Here is a 19482-nt window from a genome sequence, read left to right on the forward strand (position 1 = left end):
TATTTCCGGATTTAGGTCCATTACAATCTCTTTGTAGCCTAAACCGAATACAACAAACCAAACAAAACTATAAGATGCAAAACCGACTTGGTTTCCTTAACCAGTACAAGAAACCCTAATCCCCCAAAAGAAAAACTCGGTTGGAGCCGCCGTCCAAGAATTACGGATACACACCGGAACATGGCCTCCAGTATGCTTGAACGCCGTGAGTCGAACGGAAATGGTGATCCAGGATCCGTTGCCATCCCGCCACCGTAGAGCTGTAGCTGAGGAGGAAGAAGATAACCGAGCTTACCTTTGTCGAAGAGATCCAAGCATAGTCGTGAGAGAGGAATAGCGGTAGGGAGTAGATCTACAAACCTTCAACGGTGGCTTAGCTCCGCCTTGCCGCGGACGACCTCCCCCATCGAACAATGGTGCGGCGAAACCTCCAGAATCTCCAGTCTGTAGATCTAACCATCATCTTCACTCGTTCTTCACCGTGAATCTCCTTCTTTTGTTCTGCGTCGCTACACCGACAATGGAGCTCTCACCAACAGTGTCTCGCAGAGACTTCTCCCCTCCATGTCTCCCTTGATTTTGATCTGAAATCTTTGCCTAGCTGATGCAGCGGTTTATGGATGAAGCACCATGAGCCACATGGTCCTCTTCGTCGCCGGAATCAACAGAGAACCCTACCAATGACGCACGAGGTTGTGATCAGAAGAGAAAATGGTTTGAGAGAGAAATCGCCGTGAGATCCACACGCACGATTTCTCTCCAATGATTATTCTTTTACCTCGTCCACTTATTTTAGACCTTTGATCTATAGTTTCCCCTAATCCAAAACTCGGGTTTTGATCATATGTATAAATAAGGCCATTTTATTTGGAATTTCCTAGTTATTTTTGGCTATATCAATTCCTAGTTGTTTAGTTTTTTTCATTAGTTGCTGATTGATATTTTTTGTAGCCATAAATAGTTTTGTTGTAACCATAACCTGGTTAACAATCGACAAGTGCATTTAACTTGGTGGTTACAACTTACAACTCCAACTATCTCTAGTCATCACGACTAAAGGACAATCAAACATGGGATACATTTTTTTAGGTTAACCAAAAACTGGTTAACAATTGTACCGATTGAAGTTGAAACGTTACATCCTGTATAATTTTTGTGTCTACGTAATGAGTTATGCTTATGCATGTCAAACCTAAATTTATAGCTTGCTAAACTGAAATACTCAATTTTAATTTAAAAAATATTCGTAAGATCTTGAATGTGGTAGATTTTGGAAGACTTTTTGGTTCTTGTTTATTAAAAATCATTTTCATACCTATGAAGATTTTAAAATTTTAGGTTTCCTAGAATTAAAGAAATTATTTTTGTTGTAATTTTCCATTCAAGTTGTTATTAGGAAAACCTTTTTGTTGAAATTTAAAAATATGAAGTTACTTCCATATAATATTTCTGTTACAATTTTTCTTTTAACAGTATATATAGATGTGTGTATGTATATATATATATATATAATATTTGAGGAACCCTACGTGGATTAAAAAGAAAAACCTACATGGATATATAACTCATTTGATAATATAAACATTAGTCGCTTGAAAGTTGAAACATATTAGCTATGAAAAGAATATATGAAGCACCTCGGATGTATCTTCGATTTTAATGATTTATTAGATTATACTTTTGGTGCAAATAATTCGATCGTCACATGAGATTGAAATTATTTGCATAACCAACACATTGTTCGGCTGGTCCACTCACTTGAACATCGTCATTATTGTTTGGCAAAGTATGTTAATAATGCAGATGCATCATTACTTGGTCGATACAATCTGACGTACCGAAGCCCATTAGAAATTTAGTATTCGGTTTCTGTTACATTACATTTACCTTAACCTTTATTTCCAATATTTTAACATCCTGTATTTTATAATTATATTGCACATTCGAAAATATAAGATAATATATTTTGTCGCAAAAAATCTCAAGGGACAAACTGCTCAAAAAAGTAAAGTTCAGTTGAGGTATCCAGCTACCATATATCAAATATCTCCCACGAATTAATCATGACCTAATAAAAATTATTTGTGAGTTTCACCAATTAATAATTCTAATACCATACTTTTTTTTTGTAAATTTAAAACTAATGTTGAAAAAAAAAATCAAATACCACAAAACTTATTTATGGGAGATTTCTTAAAAAATTTAGAACGTTTCATAAATGTGTAAAGACCCTTTCTAAACGCTTAAAATCTTTCTCAAACTTTTGAGTGGTATTTTCTAAAAATTTCTAAAATATATAAAGAAATGTAAGAGTTTTATTAAGAATAGTTGTTACGTAAGAATGTGAAATATCACGAGGTAGTTTCGATTTTTGCATTAAGTAGTTGCAGCTAAGTTAGACGTTATCGAACAACGTGGACATTTTATTCTGGTAAGTTTTCTAACCAGCCGATAAAATTTCAAACTAATTAACAGAGTAACCAGTTACAAGATTTGGTGTTACAAACTTACAAACCTATGATTATTCTAAACACAATCTTTTGCTTTCAATAATTTAGGTTTACATTTTGATAAATTATATAATGTAAAAACTAGATTTACACACAATTTGACTATAAAATAGACGTTATGATTTCATTTGATAAAAATCATATATATATATATATATATATATAATTTTAACATGTAAACGTAAACGTAATCTAAAGCCAAACATAAACGTTGGAGTGTGGAAAAGCATGAAACGTCTTTTGTATTTCGCTTTGATCAATTTTCACAAGAAACGATTCTGACTCTTTTAAATCAACTTTGTTCCTCCTTAATTATATGCAGTATTTCCTACGACACTTTCTCTTATTCACAAGAAACAAATTTTGAAAGCTGAAGACCCATGAGTTTAGTACTACTATTTTTTATTATCTTTCGAAGCAGCAAATAACTAGAAAAAAAAAGTAGAGAAAATTAAAATAATATTATTGCCTTACTACAATTAATCAATTAAAAATGATCATTGCCAAAACAAAAGAAGTGTGCCTTAAAAAATGAAATTAATATCCATATAAAAAAAAAGACACCCACTTTTGTTTTTTTAATTGGCATATACTTCCAGATTTACGTTTTTTTTGTTCACTTTTATCCAGAATTAGGATAATTTCTACATGAACAGCTCAGACTGTAGCAACGTGTAATAATTAGCAGCTTCGTCTTCAAGTTCCCAAAACGCATCACCAAACCCATCTAACAAACTATCTCCATAAACGTAACTTTCATTAATCTTTTCATAATTACTCTCGCCAAAATCGGTGTTAGGTATCCCAAGTTCATCGTCAGAAGCTTCCAAAAGATGCTGCATCACTTTCTCCTTGTTGACATCTTCTTTTTCCTTTGAGGAAACGCACGACGAAGACGACGACGACGACGACGAGTCTTCCACGTTGAAGGTTCCTAAAACGACAGCGTTTTGGTCATCGGATGAGATTTCTTGCTGGAGGGCGTTTATAAAGGATGTTAGGTCATTGTTGTGTTGGTTTTGTTCGTCTGAATCGTCGAGGAGACAGAGAATCTGATTGTAAGAGGAAGAAGAAGACGATGATGACGAAGATGGCTTTTGACGTTTAGTCGTGTCTTCTTCGGTTAGGGTTTCTTGTTCTCTGTAACGTTTCAATGGCGATACGTCAAATGTTTCAGCCATATTATCTAAAGAGAGAAAGAGAGAAAGAGAGAAAGAGAGAAAGAGAGAGAGAGAAGCTTTTAGAAACGTTAGAGAGAGAAAAATGTGAGGGTGATAAAGGGAGAAAGAGAGTCTGAAATGTATATATAGAGAGATTATTTGGTCAATATTATTTTTATGATATTAAAATAATATTGTGATTTGGTTAAATTTTAAATTGCTTCGTGGATGTCTCAGGACTCAGGAGGGAGAGAACATGTGAATACTTTTTCAATTTTTCGCATTTCCCGGAAATAAATCTAAAAATATTTGGTCAATAATTTAAAGTTTTCTGATATGCAGAGTAAATTATGGATCCTAGCTATTATCCTAAGGCATGTAAAGCTTGGTTGGTTGTTAGTGGTTGTTACATAACGCATGATGCCAGGGAAAAAAATCTTTAAAACTTATGGCGATGATTATTTATTGACAAATAAATTATGCATCTAATTTATAAATTTACAATAAAGTCCCATAATTTCGGAATATGGATTGAGTGTCCAAAAAAATATCTAGATCCTAGAGTTTTAAATGGAGTATCTATTTTTGACAAATATTGGAGGTTAAGAATGCTCCCATTTTCGTTTTCATCTTTACTATTATTGTTTTTTTTTTAAATTGTAAGAGAAAGAGGGAGAGAGAGAGAGACAAAAGAAAAAGAAACTAGTTGTTGTCATTGAGATTTGGCAATATATTTGTGTTGTATCCGTCGCAGGATTAGCTTTCCAGAACGAGCTTGTAGATTACGAGGGCAGATCAGACGGCTGTAGTTTCTCACGGCTTTGGATTGCACATAGATAGAGACGAGTTCTTGCTACTCTTGACCATATACTTCGTATTAAACTAATCACAAGTCACAAACTCTTCATTATTTTTTCACTACTTTATAAAGAAACGAATATCTTTTCATCGTTTTTAGTGGGACTATCAATAGTTTTTACACACGAGAATTCTGATAACATCCAAAATTTTGGGAATCTTCCAATGTTTATCATGCTTTTATTACAAAGCATTTTAGGTTAAAAAATACCAATGTCAGGTTAAGGCAATTCACTAGTTCCATAACTGCCAGTTACCGACTCCTTTTAAGTTCTAGGTAATAAAACTAAACCTCTTGGCTTGGATAAAAGAAATTAACGAAATGGTACGAACAGTTATGAAACATGTTATTTATATTTATAGATGTGACGGTTTCAATTTTGGTTTTACACGTCTTATTAGAAGCAGACGTTTTGATTTATTTTTCTTTGGTTAACATAGCAATCAAATATTTTTTCTGACAAAGTATGGTTACGAGGAGATATAATACAAGTGCAAACAAAAGAAATACAAAGGCTAATGACGGTTACGAAGAGATATACTACAAGTTGGAAAAAAGACAGATGGCTATGCCATTAAGCCAATAGAATAAACCAAAAAAGGAGATGAGTCCGAGTATTAATTAGAATATAAATAATTAGTTAATCCGATAATTATGGACCTAATACATGGTTCGATTCGATGTAGGACTCAAGTGGGTTATTGTTCTCTTTCTTTCGAAGCACTTCTTCAAATCTTTTTACTTTTCATTTCTTTCCCCTTAATTTGCTTTATTGGCCTGCTTGCCATTTTTTTAATCATATGATCTTTCACTCAGTTAAATTATGTATTTTACGGTTCCCAAAATGAGGAACAGAGATGATTAAAAAACAAAGCATAGTGTTAATTTCTTTCTAGTATTTTTATAAATTAGATAACTAGGATTGCGATGTGAACCCAAAAAAAAACGATAACTTGGATTGCGTTACGTCTTTTTTTTTTGTTATCCAAGTCTCCCTTTGAGCTACGTCAAAATTAAGATTAGTGGAACCGACAACTGGATTACGTGGACTCCTCTCTTGAGGTTTCCTTTCTAAGGCTTTTACTTGTCAAGTGATAATACTATAACAAAAACAGTATATATATGAGGTATAATGTTGTATATCTTTTTTTTTATTTGTCACAAATAAAAGTTATATATGTATATATAAACGTCACTATTTAAGAGGAGGATGCATGCGTGGTGCTGGTCCAACGAATAGCTGGTTGGGGCGGAGTGAAGGATTCTGAAAGCCTTTCAGGTCCATCCGTCCATCCATATCCTCTTATCCTAAATATCTACTCTAAAATAATGCTTAAGGTCCATCATATATATGTTTTAATGCTTTATAGAAGATCGAGTTTTTTTAATTATTTACTATCAGGGATTACCAATTTACGATGCCTTCGTAGCTGGAGTTAAGAAACAAAAAAAAATGGATATATCGGAAACATTGATTAAACAAAAAAGTCATGATATGTGTAAAGATATAAAAGAGACAATTAGAGTTTACAATTAAACATTAAAAGCATTATCGATCGTTACAATTATTTTTTAAGAACATACGTATATTTTTTATTCGCTCCAGGAATTGATTTTGTTTAGAAGTTTTTTTTCGTATTCTAAATGTAGTAGACACCTAGACACATGCATGTACGTATGCACATGGTCACCGTATACCGATTTCGTATATTTACACATGTACGTCACTTCCACTCTTTATCTTCAGCAGCCAATACATATTTTTATAATTCATAATATAATTTGAAATGTAGCCGTCTTAATATAGGTCGTGAATGATAACGTAATAAAATGTGGATTTCGAAATTTTTTTAGGAAAGTGAGTCAATATTAACAATCACACAATTTGCGGTATTTTACGAGAAAAGATAAATTACTGTATGCGTTTTTTTTACTGAACAAAATTCAGTAGACCGCACTTAGTTTTGTAAATTGGGTATTATCTAGCGTTATTGTAAATAACGCACTAGATGTCTAGCCACAAAATAATACTGATTTATGTTTCAATTTTTTTTGTAATTAACAAATGATTTTATGCTAAATGGATTATTTAATTTAAATTGTTATAGATTCTCATTAATAAATTACTTTTTTGAAGTGTCTTTTTAAGAAATTCATATATGTTATAAATAGCACAAATGTTAATAAATTATAAATAATGTTTTTAGTTTTGCATAAAATATATCTGCATAATAGTTTAGAATATTTTTTGGTATTTAAGGTTTGAAATAATTTTCATTAACACAAAACAATTAATAATTTACAATTATATTAATTATTTATTATTTTGTACCGCTTATTCTAAAACCGCAATTTTGTTTTCACCAATCAAACATTATTTTGTACTGCTTAATTTGTACAAACCGCGCTTCTCCCGCAAATATATTTCTCCCGCATGTACCGCAGTTGAACCGTACCTCACTATAATACCGCTTTTCCCATACACCCAAAACCGCGGTTACCATTCAGACCCATAGTATCAAATAAAGAAATTATAGACAAAAAAGCAATAATTATTCATGTCGCAACTGTTGGCATTTTGTATATATTTCTTTATTTTGATATTTATAATGAAATTACAGGTTTGCAAACAAATTCTAACTGTGATGAAGAGTTTCTGGCTATCAAGACAGATATGTCTAAGGCGTATGACAGAGTAGAGTGGGTTTTATTGGAGGAATTGCTGTTACGTCTTGGGTTTGATATTAAGTGGGTTCAATGGGTCATGAGTTGTGTGCGGTCGGTTACATATTCAGCCCTTATTTATGGGACAGATTATGGTTTTATCAAGCCAGAGAGAGGTATTCGACAGGGAGATCCTCTATCCCCATTTTTGTTTATTCTCTGTGCTGAGGCGTTAGTTCACATCATGAACAAAGCTGAACAGGAAGGGCGACTTACAGGGCTCAAACTTACTCATGCGTGTCCATCAATCCAACACTTGCTTTTTGCCGATGATAGTCTCTTTCTTTGTCGGGCAAGTTTATCAGAATGTTCTAACCTGCTCCATTGTTTACAACTATATGGGAAGGCTTCTGGTCAGGAGATAAGCTTTCAGAAATCCTCGATATCCTTTGGTAAGAAGTTAGACCCGTACATGAGGAGAATGATAGGTTTATTCACAGGAATTGAGCAAGTAGGCGGTGCTGGGAAGTATTTAGGACTCCCAGAATGTTTTAGTGGTTCGAAGAAGGATATGCTAGCTTACATAACGGATAGGTTAACCTCTCGCTTGAGTGGTTGGTTTGAAAAAACACTATCTCTGGGAGGTAAGGAGGTACTACTAAAAGCGGTTGCTTTGGCTCTCCCGGTGTACGCAATGTCATGTTTCCGCCTATCAAAACACCAGTGCAAAAAGATAACAAGTGCCATGGCCAAATTCTGGTGGAATGCAACTGAGGAGAAGAATAAGATGCATTGGGTATCATGGGAGAATATGTTTAAGTCCAAGTCTAATGGTGGTTTGGGCTTCAGGGACATTGGAAGATTCAACCAAGCTCTTCTCGCCAAACAAGCATGGCGTCTGTTGGGTGCTCCGAATACCTTGCTCTCGCGTGTGTACAAAGCCAAATATTTCCCAACAACTTCGTTGATGGTTGCACAGCTTGGTCATAAGCCATCAAATGTGTGGCGCAACATTCTCTTTGGTCGAGAACTTTTGGAAAAAGGCTTGATGAATTCGATTGGAAATGGACAGAACACAAGTGTCTGGTTGGAGAAATGGGTTTTTGAGGATGTTCCAAGACGTCCCTGCAATAAGGAGCAGAATATAAATTTAAAACTGCAGGTGTCTTCTCTTATCACAAACCAGGGAGAGTGGAATTCGCAACTTCTTCAGAAGCTTTTCCCTCCTAGAGATGTGGTCCGTATTAGTTCATCTCCTCCGGATTGCAGGTTACAGGACAGACTGGTTTGGGCTTATACCAATGATGGTAAGTACTCAGTGAAAAAAGGCCACTGGTTGGCAGCTAAAGACATAGAAGAGGTTGGTGTTGGGTCCAATGTAGTTCATGTGTTGAATGAGCTCAAAGCTAGGATCTGGGATGTGGATACTGCTCCAAAAATCAGAATGTTCTTTTGGAGAGCTCTGTCAGGAGCCCTGACTGTTGCAGAATGCCTTCGTACACATGGACTCAATATTCACCCAACCTGTAAAGTGTGTCATGTTGAGGAGGAAACAGTATCACATGTATTGTTTGGTTGTCCTCTAGCAACACAAGTTTGGTCTGCATCGTCTCTACCCTTGCCAACACAAGGGTTCTCAGCTTCGATCTCTGACAATTTTGAGTATATTTTCGATTTAATGTCTAGGTTTGGGGTGCCGTTAAACATTCGTGAGGCTATCCCTTGGATTCTTTGGGAGATTTGGAAAGAACGCAATGGCACCATGTTGGTAGGTAGGAGCTATAATCATCGGTTTATTCTTGTTGGTGCGTTGTCAGATGCTGAGGAGTGGTTACAACAGAACAGACTGCATAAACAGGAACAGTTGAGTAATAGGCAGGGAAGTAATATGATTCTGGTTCCAACGAGATGGTCTAAGCCGGCTTATGGGAAGCTTAAGTGTAATTTGAATGCCTCCTGGAAAAATGCTAATTGTTTTTCAGGTGGCGCTTGGATACTGAGAAACCATGTAGGCGACGTGTTATACCATTCTCGACATGCTTTCCCTCCGATGGTAATTTGCATTACAGCAGAGTTGTTCTGTATTATTTGGTGCCTTGAACATCTCCAGATCCTACGTATTTTATCTTGTGAGATATGGACAAACAGTGGTGCAGTTTCAAAAGCTTTAGTGCAGCCGTTGGAGTAGCCTAAGTATAGATCCGTTCTCCACAGAATCTTCCACGTGGTACAACAAATGCAGGATGTTTCCTTCCACCTATCTGATCCAAAAGCTAATCGGGTGGCTCGTGAGATTGCTAGCAGTGTTACTCGTGATGGGCGCTTTAATTCTTACCTATCCTTAGGCGGACCTGCTTGGCTTCAGGATCAGATTAGGAGGGACAGCCTAACTTAGGCAGGTTTATAATATGTTTTAAGTGCTTTAAACCCTTCTTTTTCCTTTATGTTTCAAATTTTAGCGAGACTTCTCTGGTTTTTTGTTTCTATATTCCTCATATTAATGCAATTCAGACGATCAAAAAAAAATGAAATTACAGGTCTTCATCTCATCATTTATTTCGTCCGAAATTATTTTGTGATAATAATTATTAAAGCGAAAATTATTTTTCTCCAACCACAATAAAAACTTGGAAGCAAGTCAGCAACTAAAACCCAAGAACCGGATTATTCACATTTATCAAAAGAATGTATTTAACAAATACAAATTATGACGAAGTAAACTAGCAACGTTACTTTCTTTCGTATATTTTTGACTAATATGATATAATACAATCACATGGAAAAAAATGAATCAGATACCAGTATAGGAAATTGAAAAAAAAAATTAGATTCGTTTGCTAATTTGATGAATTCCTTTTAATTATAAAGTCTTTTAGAATCTGAATAACGGAATTAATGAGGTAACGAGTTACACTTTTTTTTTTCTTTGGTTAGGCATCTCTTTTTTTCTCCTTTTCTCATGCCACGTGCAGCTAACTTTTCAATTAGCGAGGACGCATCTTCCATAATCCATTCTATCTGACGAGAGAAAGCAACTCACGAATGCATTATTAAGAAAAATCTTAGTAATGAGGCGTCTATAGTCACTGTTAAACCAAATTTAAGATCAGTAACTAGAAGTTCTAGAACTAAAATGGTGTAAAATAGATAGAATGAACAAAGCAAGTGTAGTAAACTAGTAATAAAATTGGTCAATTAACACATTGAGCAGATGAAATCAACGGTGCGGAATTAAGGAACCAAAAATTAAATAGAAACCATAAAGAAAAAAATACATTATTAGCTTTAGTGACTGGGAGCCGTATATAGCAAGTACCGCATTTAAATTATTTTATAGTCACTACACCTTTATAATGTACTAAAAGATAACATGTTACAATAGAATAACATACTACTAATTAACAAGACTAAAATAAGAATAGCTAATTGGAACCAAGCTTTCGATGATAAAAATAACCAGAATGTTTGGGCCATTCGTTGGTCTACCATGCTAGGAGGTGGCATGTGCATAGTGGTTGAATGGTCATTATACGCCATTATCGCAATATATACGCATTACTTTAGTGCCACCGTCGAACTAAATCATTGAAGTGGTCGGTCCACTTGTGCGATGTTCAACCTGTTCGTGACATCGATAATTCATTTGTTGGTCCTATATATATATCCCTTGAGGAGATCTAATAGATAATTAATATGTCATGTTATATGGTGGCGTTGACAAGTTTAGAATCAATCCCACATTAGACCATCTGCAGTCTTCCACCAATAACATAAATTGTTTTCTAATTTATTAAGTTTAGTTAATAAATTTGGAGTAATTAATACATTTGGTTGCTACAAAATTCAATGGCACCTTCAAATCCATTTAATGAGTCCATACTTATTCCGAAATCAAATTTAAACAATATTTATCCATGTTATAATGTTCAAAAAAAAATTACTTTTTTGGGGTGCAAAATTATAATGTTCAAATACTAAGATCTCACTGTCTCATAGAATTTTCATTTTAAAATATCAGATTTAATATAGTCGGTAAAGCAAATAATGTCATGAGTTTTATTGTTTGTGCATATATATATATATATTTGAGCACGAAGAATTTTATAGAAAAGCTTCCCCCCGACATTGTTGTGTTGTAATAATTGAATATCAAGTGGGGGGTCTATAAAAATGGGTGGGATCATGATATAACAGTCATGATTAAGACAGCCTGATTATGTTGATTGATTAGAGTTGAGGCTGCTGAGCCTAATTAAACATCACAATTCATACGATTTTTTTCTTAATTTCTTTTTGGGTGTTTATATGAATAGAAAGCAAAACAACAAACCAAAGGGAACGCATCCTAAGACCTTTCCCATTGGAGGAGAGGGTTCATAGCTGAGTTCTTAGAGTTTTGGTGCAAAAAAATTAATCAAACTTGGTTTAAGAGGCGCTATGTGTCGACATATTGTTGGGCGAAAGAAAAATATTAAAGAGGAAAAAATTGGGTACACTCGATTTTTTCTTTTTTCCTTTCTTTCTTTCTATCGGCTGCGATTGAAACCTTTGAAACGTGAAAAGAATTTGGGATCAGAAGCTAAAGGTTTCGATGGATGCGGTTTGAATGTGGAGTCGAATAAATTGGAAGAGAGATTGAATGAATTGGAATCACAAAGTAAGTTTATGAACTGGAATTGTATGAATCGAAAATTGAGTATTGATTAGGGTTCTTTGATTTTGGATCGCAAATTAGGGTTTTTTGATGTTTGTTGGAAATTAGGGTTCTTGGTGTGCATGTGTTCCAAGCTACTGAAGATGGCTTCCATGGCGTCACCGACCACTTACTTGTTGTACCACCACAAATGCCGGAGAAAAATTGGTTCCTATGTCTATCATATCAGTGCCTCGATTCCAGAGACTTCAGATGACAAACATTCCAAGCTAATTGGTCGAAGGTACTCTCTCTGGACCTGATTGAAACTCTGTTTATCAACGGACCAAGTATCTGATTTTTGAAATTTGTGTGAATTTGGAAGAGAGATCATACTTAGGAGCAGTGAATTAGCTATGATCGGAGCTATATTCCAGCTCGGAGTGATGGTTTCTTCTTAGAGTTTTGGTGCAAAAAAATTAATCAAACTTGGTTTAAGGGGCGCTACGTGTCGGCATATTGTTGGGCGAAAGAAAAATATTAAAGGGGAAAAAATTGGGTACACTCGATTTTTTCTTTTTTCCTTTCTTTCTTTCTATCGGCTGCGATTGAAACCTTTGAAACGTGAAAAGAATTTGGGATCAGAAGCTAAAGGTTTCGATGGATGCGGTTTGAATGTGGAGTCGAATAAATTGGAAGAGAGACTGAATGAATTGGAATCACAAGGTAAGTTTATGAACTGGAATTGTATGAATCGAAAATTGAGTATTGATTAGGGTTCTTTGATTTTGGATCGCAAATTAGGGTTTTTTGATGTTTGTTGGAAATTAGGGTTCTTGGTGTGCATGTGTTCCAAGCTACTGAAGATGGCTTCCATGGCGTCACCGACCACTTACTTGTTGTACCACCACAAATGCCGGAGAAAAATTGGTTCCTATGTCTATCATATCAGTGCCTCGATTCCAGAGACTTCAGATGACAAACATTCCAAGCTAATTGGTCGAAGGTACTCTCTCTCTGGACCTGATTGAGACTCTGTTTATCACCGGACCAAGTATCTGATTTTTGAAATTTGTGTGAATTTGGTAGATAGATCATACTTAGGAGCAGTGAATTAGCTATGATCGGAGCTATATTCCAGCTTGGAGTGATGGTTTCTTCTTCGGGATTCTTCATGTGTTATGATGGTTTTTAGATGATGAAATGTTGTTTTGTGATTGGTTTAAATTGGGAAAAAGCCAGATTATCTCGGAGTACAAAAGAACGAGAGATTGGCTCTGTGTCTTGCCACTAACAACTGTATCTCCACGTCTGAAAATATCAGTGATCGAGTGCATTATGCTCCTCCATGGTAAATTGTATTCATATGTTGGTCTATTCTGCTTTGAAATAATAGTTGATCATCTTATACTGTTGTTGCGTGTGTCCTGGGTGTGGGTAGGAACTATAATGAAGGAAGGAAAACACCTGTAAGCAGAGAAGTTGCAATGAAAGAGCTTCTTAATGTGGTATGACTCAGTATGAGAACCTTTAGACATGAACTAAAATCTTAAGAAAATGAATGGAATCACACCACTCAAGAGAAGCTTTTGATACTCGCCCTGTAGTTACATCAGTTCAATGACCATTTGTTGCAGATCAGCGACAAGAGCTGGAGAAGAGGGGATGGGTATCGGAGAACAGCTTCTGATTAAGGACACAAAAGAGTTTCCAGATTCTAATCTTGTCTAGATTAAATTTCTTAATGCAATGCCCTATGTAATAACATTTCAATAAACGAGAGAAATAGTGTTTGAACACAATGATTTGAGTGATTCATACAAAAAGAAAACAGTTTTGGAGAAACTTCAGATACGAGTCATGATTCCAACTGTGAAGCATCGAACCCAACAACAGTTCATACGAGTTCTACAACTCATGAAGCCTAATGTTGAAGTGAAATAGAGCTTCAAAAGTTCTACAACAACAGTTCATATGAGCTCTACAACAACAGTTCATACGACTTCGCACAATTGCAGTCAAATAGAGCTTCAGAAGTTACTACACGCTTCCAACAACCAGGCCTTTATGTGTCGAAACTATGCTCAAGATTCGAATGGATGTTCGTGATCGAGAAAAACATAAACGCTTGCAAGATGATTTGGTTGAGAATATTTGGGCAAAATTTGGAGCAAATCAGTATTAAAATTTATCATTTTCTCTATTTATGAATTGCACTTCTATTGTAATATGTATTAATGTTTTTATTATGTTTTGTATGTTTAAAAATTAATTAAATGCAATATTTTCTATTTTTATAAATTCTTAAATGTTTACACATTTATACCACTTATATTCTATTTACAATTTTTATTTAAAAAACAATATATTCAAAAATAAGAGACCCAAAATTAGAATTTACTGTTGGAGGATTAAATTTTAACTAAGAGATCATGAATTCTTATATTCAAAACCATTCACAATTAATTCATAAAATAATCAAACAGTGTTTAACAATCCCAAATTAAGAGACCACCAATAATCTTGCTCTAATGTCCGCAGTTCGCTATCCACCATTTGCCTCAATTATATAATCTATTTTTTATATATATTTAAAACTACACGAATATTACAATCTAGCCACCACCATCACCATAACATGCAAAACCGTGGCCATAAAAATGTCACGTTTTGGCTACACTGTTTTGAAAATGTATTAATTTGTGACCATCCACATTTAAATGTACTGTGCAAAAATGATCACATGTTGGTGTGGTGGCCAACTGATAACCAAGTGGCTTTTAATTGGCCATTTATATGTTAGGCATAAATTTAATTGCTTGACTCGGCAATTCAATCTATCTACGAGGGTGCATGTATGTATCATGTATGGAATGGTTTTTCAAATTATTGTTTTTCACGTCTGATAAATATAACAAACAAGACCTAATCATATAATCTTCTCGAGGTAAGCGTGAGTGCAATACCACATGACAAAGAAGCAGATCGGTCATTGAACATAGCGTTTCTCAATATTGATGAACTATGAGAACAATTTAGGTCTCCATCTTCTTACGATGTTTGTCAGCAGCTTGCTAAGCAATCTCTGTCGTCCTCAAGTCCTGATCCATTTCAAGACTGAACTGGTCTATAGCATTCACTCGGGCTGTTCAGAGAGAAGAAAACCATTGTAAAGATGATGATGGTGATGATAAAAGAAGATGATGATGACAAAAGAAGATGATGAAAACCTGAATGCTGAAAAGCAAATCTATCAAATGTCTTCTTGGGAAGCAGCTCTCTCTCTAGTTCCTTTATGAAATCTGTCAAAAGAGAATTGAAAAGAACCATTGAAAATTTGGAAACTAAGACTATTGACATATATTACTAGAGAGAAAAACAAGACCAAAAGTCCAATACACATTAACACACGAAACAAAAGAGAGGTGAAGTAACTTTTGGATTTGATAGCAATAAGAAGCTGATCCTTGAGATGATTAAATCCAAAAGCCTCAAAATCTTCAAGTAAAAACTCTGAACTAACTTTGCCCTTGCTATGGAGTCGGACCACATCCACGAAAGCTTTGAACCTAAGCATATCTCCATCTATTGATGTGAGTAAGTCACAGGCTTTCAAAGTCACTGTTTCTTGAAGTTCTTCCAAAAAGACTAAATTCAAAAGTTACTAGGAATCTTGAAACCGGAAAAGATCCTTGCTTGTGTGAGTGGTGATTCCAAAAAGCTTTGGTCGTTCGTGCATTCGGTGAAGCTTTATAAGATTGGTGAATTGAAACGCCCAAAATTTGTTGGAGTAATCAAGGAATTGGGACTAGTGAAGCTTTTGAAACGCCCAAAATTTATGGTATTAGAATTGAATTTGAAATACTTAGAAAACATTATTGACAGTAAATTATAAATACTATAGATAAATTCACTTATACACATGACGTACATAAATTCCACTTTATGAATAAGAATATTAATTGTCGTATTTTAATAGTTTATCAAACTATCAAAATGTAAATGATGTATATTTAGAAATTGAAAACTTTAAAGAGTTTTAGGTATTGTTATGAAATGTTATAAAATAATTTATATCATTATAATTTGAAGATACAAGATAACAATTATTTTATAGATATGAAGTTTAGGAGTAGCATACTTTATTATATCAGCATATATATATATTTATGTGTGTAAATTTACATAATTATTAATTTATAATATTATTGAGACTATATTTTACATTGGGATTTCAAAAAAAACTGTTATCTTATTATCTTATCGAATTTTGTTATTTTTTATAATGACCCGACTTGGGACTACCAAAATTTATTAATTTATAGAGTATTAATTTATAGAGATTTTACACTTTAGATTTTTAGGCAGTTTCAATCATGAATAATTGATAGTTTTGGTAATGGATAGGTGACTAAGATCCCCTATTATTTATTACCATACTAATGTTTGAGTTAATGAAGTAAACTACCCAAAATATATGCACTGCCGGTTTGAGGGGTGATCTTAAGTGGTGACAGAACAGAGAACTGTGATGAACCTCTTTTATTGCTTGTGAATTAAGAAGGATAGAAAGCTTAAGGTTAATTCTTGGGGCTTCCTCTTCTCATTAGGATAAGGAGTCCTTTAATAGACCCTAGTACAACGGACCTAATTATAAACCTTAATAAGTTCAGAAGCCTAAATCTAATTATGGAAAGGAAACCTAATAATCCATTAATAAGAACTAGTCTTGTATCATTAGAAACTTTAGAAATTTTGGGCTCAAGTTAAGGCTTTATTGATACCACGATCCGTATCAATAACAAAACAAGTCTTATCCACGAACAATAATAGAACAGCAAGATGATAGTTCGAAACTGTCGTTAACAAAATGATAACAAAACCGAACATTTGTCAAAACTAGAATATCGAATCGACATCCACAAGTCATCTGCATCATTGTGCACCAGCTGACAAGAACGCACTTCCGGGCTGACGGTTAGCCAAAGGACCATGGCAAGATATGAACTTGGCATTCACACCATCAGGGACGATCCTCTTCTCTTGCCTTAGCTTTGTGTAATCAGCACGGTTAAACTTGGTGAATCCCCTGAAAATTTCCAAACTCAAACATCAACAAGAAGCCTTTTGCCAAAAAAAAAAAAACAAAAAAGAAAGTAACAAAATCGTTACCATTTCCTGCTAACAATGATCTTTTGTCGACCAGGGAACTTAAACTTAGCTCTACGAAGAGCTTCCTGAGCATGAACTCCATGGTTATCCTTACACCTCACAGACAAAAGAACCTGTCCAATAGCAACTCTAGCACAAGTACCAAGAGCTTCACCAAAAGCACCTCTCATTCCAGTCTGAAGCCTATCAGCTCCAGCACACGAAAGCATCTTGTTGATTCGCAGAACATGGAACGGGTGAACCCTTATCCTCAGATGGAACACATCTTTACCAGCAGACTTAACCATGTACTTGTTACAAGCGATACGAGCTGCCTCAAGAGCTTCACTTGACACATTCTCTTTCTCCCATGAAACCAAATGAACACAAAATGGGAACTCATCAACTCCTTTCCTCTTCATACCAACATCATAAATCCTGATCTTAGGATCAGGCACACCACGGCAGTATCTTGATTTAGGGTATGGCTTTCCCTTAATCTGACAGTAACATCTCGCAGGTCCTACAAATTACATTACATTTTTATACATCTTCAGTAACAAGTTTAATCATTTACGATACTCAATTCAAACAAAACCCTAATACAAACGTAAAATCCCGATCTTAATCAAATCTAATAGACAACCCAATTCTGAAAAATCCATCTTTTACACTGACCCTAGCAAAGGATCTATCTATCTATCTATACTTACCAAAAGGGATTACATTCAGAGAAATTCAAAACATAGATCAGATTAAGAGATGATTTATCAATCTACTTACTTCACCCCATCGTCTTGGTTCGGCTCCTCGATCGGTGGTTTAGAACCCTAGAAATGAAGAAGATGACTACGGCGTGAGAATTTTAATTTTTAAAGGATGAACAAAAAAACAAAGAACTTAGAGCAAGGGCATCGGCGTCGACATGGGCCGTCCCCCAAGAGTTTTGGTTTTTAAATAAATGAAAAATGGCCCATTAACGAAGAAACGTATCTTCAAAGGGGATGTTTTTCGTTCGTCGACTTGGCCACGTGGTTGTTTCTGATTGGAAGAAGAAATAGTCTAGGGTAAACACAAAACAATTTTTTGAGACAAACTTCGCGACTTCTCTCTTCTATCTCGACGGCGAGCCGATCTTCTGTGTCTTCCGTAGGCGATCCGATCTTCTCACCGGAAGTTCTCGACGAATTCCCGTAGCCGATCTTCTCTCCGGAAGCTGGTCCGATCTTCACTCCCGAAGTTCTGTGTCTTCCGAAGCCGAGACGAGACGACCATCGTAGATTTCAAGCCGCGACGGTCTTCTATCTCTCCCGAAGCTTGTCTGGCGGTTCAATCGTCCGAAATAAGGTATTTTTTCTTCATCCAATTTGAGATATCGTTGATTATAGGTTCGCTGATTATCGCTGTTTATCGAAATAGGGTTATCGATTATTATCGAAATAGGGTTATCGAAATAGGGTTATTGATTCTCGAAATAGAGTTATCGATATAGGGTTATCGATTAGTCTCTGATTATTATGGTCACTGATGTATAGGGTTATCGATTAGTCTCTGATTATTATGGTAACGATACTTAGGGTTATCGAATTAGTCTATGTGTATAGCTTGTTTCAATCGATTATTGTGTGATTTTTGATTTAGCTATAGTTTATTGTCTGTTTTGAACCCAACAAAAGTAGTTGTAACTATCGAATTAGTCTCTGTGTATAGCTTGTTTCAATCGATTATTGTGTGATATTTGATTTAGTTGTAAACTACTCTCTGGTTTTAACTCAACAAAAGTAGTTGTAAACTACCGGATTAGTCTCTGTGTATAGCTTGTTTCAATCGATTATTGTGTGATATTTGATTTAGTTGTAAACTACTTTGGTAGTAAGTCATAAAAGCTCAGATTCTCCGGCTAATGCTTGTTGTGTACTGTATATGAACTAGCTGGTTTGTTCATAGTGTCTTGTTTAGTCACATAAATTGAATGCATTTGTGAAGTGTACTTGTCATAAATTTTGATTAGACATTTGTTGTTAGGTCATTATGTTTTTTTACTTATTGCAAGTTATCTTTTAACCTACTAAACCCCAACCATCTTCTTTCTATCATAACCCCTTTTAACCTTCTTCTTCGACTATAAATCTCTTTCAGTTCTACTCGCTTATCCATTCTCTTCTCTACTCATTCTCTACTCATTCTCTACTCATTCTCTTATCTAATCCATTCTCTTCTCTACTCATTCTATAATCCCTTCTCTTCATAATGGATTCTACGAATCCATTATATCAGTCTTCTTCTTACTTAAACCTGCTTAACAGTCAAGTGTTCTAGTTAGAGTGCTCATGTAATGTAATGACTCGGATGTTTATTTGGTGTTATCTAATTTTCTGTTTTGTAATGATACTTGTTGTTTTGTTATCTTCGATACTTGTTGTTTTACTATCACGGATACTTGTTGTTTCTGTCACGGAGCATTGTTGTTTTACTATCACGGATCAGTGTTGTTTTATTATCACG

General features: G+C 34.9%; 3 protein-coding genes and 1 long non-coding RNA gene across 4 annotated transcripts; 1 reads left to right on the plus strand and 3 right to left on the minus strand.

The window, feature by feature from the left end:
* Positions 1 to 2952: 2952 nt before the first annotated feature.
* On the minus strand, positions 2953 to 3936 carry LOC104776584 (uncharacterized). Its single transcript, XM_010500682.3, has one exon. The coding sequence runs from the start codon at positions 3689 to 3691 to the stop codon at positions 3155 to 3157; it is 537 nt and encodes a 178-aa protein (XP_010498984.1). The 5' UTR covers positions 3692 to 3936; the 3' UTR covers positions 2953 to 3154.
* Positions 3937 to 11990: 8054 nt separating this feature from the next.
* Positions 11991 to 13340, plus strand: LOC104778861 (uncharacterized). The gene is made up of 4 exons (XM_087495396.1): positions 11991 to 12130; positions 12212 to 12268; positions 13055 to 13177; positions 13268 to 13340. The coding sequence occupies exons 1-4, from the start codon at positions 11991 to 11993 to the stop codon at positions 13338 to 13340; spliced, it is 393 nt and encodes a 130-aa protein (XP_087351522.1).
* A 1342-nt stretch (positions 13341 to 14682) lies between these two features.
* On the minus strand, positions 14683 to 15646 carry LOC109131397 (uncharacterized). The gene is made up of 2 exons (XR_002037034.2): positions 15057 to 15646; positions 14683 to 14971 (listed from the first exon to the last, which is right to left on the minus strand). It is a non-coding gene; the product is annotated as an uncharacterized LOC109131397 (long non-coding RNA).
* Positions 15647 to 16629: 983 nt separating this feature from the next.
* LOC104776585 (large ribosomal subunit protein uL16y-like) lies at positions 16630 to 17488 on the minus strand. Its single transcript, XM_010500683.2, has 2 exons — positions 16999 to 17488; positions 16630 to 16915 (listed from the first exon to the last, which is right to left on the minus strand). The coding sequence occupies exons 1-2, from the start codon at positions 17397 to 17399 to the stop codon at positions 16762 to 16764; spliced, it is 555 nt and encodes a 184-aa protein (XP_010498985.2). The 5' UTR covers positions 17400 to 17488; the 3' UTR covers positions 16630 to 16761.
* Between the last annotated feature and the right edge of the window lie 1994 nt (positions 17489 to 19482).

Source organism: Camelina sativa, chromosome 3 (assembly GCF_030686135.1).
Source record: "Camelina sativa cultivar CO46 ecotype springtype chromosome 3, ASM3068613v1".
NCBI lineage: Eukaryota > Viridiplantae > Streptophyta > Magnoliopsida > Brassicales > Brassicaceae > Camelina > Camelina sativa.

What these genes read in the sequence shown, in the direction of transcription:
- LOC104776584 (XM_010500682.3), bottom strand. Translation starts at nt 3,691, where the DNA reads ATGGCTGAAACATTTGACGTATCGCCATTGAAACGTTACAGAGAACAA.
- LOC104776585 (XM_010500683.2), bottom strand. Translation starts at nt 17,399, where the DNA reads ATGAAGAGGAAAGGAGTTGATGAGTTCCCATTTTGTGTTCATTTGGTT. An exon ending in ATCATTGTTAGCAGGAAATG is followed by an intron (nt 16,916 to 16,998) that starts GTAACGATTTTG and finishes GGAAATTTTCAG; the next exon opens with GGGATTCACCAAGTTTAACC.
- LOC104778861 (XM_087495396.1), top strand. Translation starts at nt 11,991, where the DNA reads ATGGCTTCCATGGCGTCACCGACCACTTACTTGTTGTACCACCACAAA. An exon ending in GGAGCTATATTCCAGCTCGG is followed by an intron (nt 12,269 to 13,054) that starts AGTGATGGTTTC and finishes ATTGGTTTAAAT; the next exon opens with TGGGAAAAAGCCAGATTATC. An exon ending in GTGCATTATGCTCCTCCATG is followed by an intron (nt 13,178 to 13,267) that starts GTAAATTGTATT and finishes GGGTGTGGGTAG; the next exon opens with GAACTATAATGAAGGAAGGA.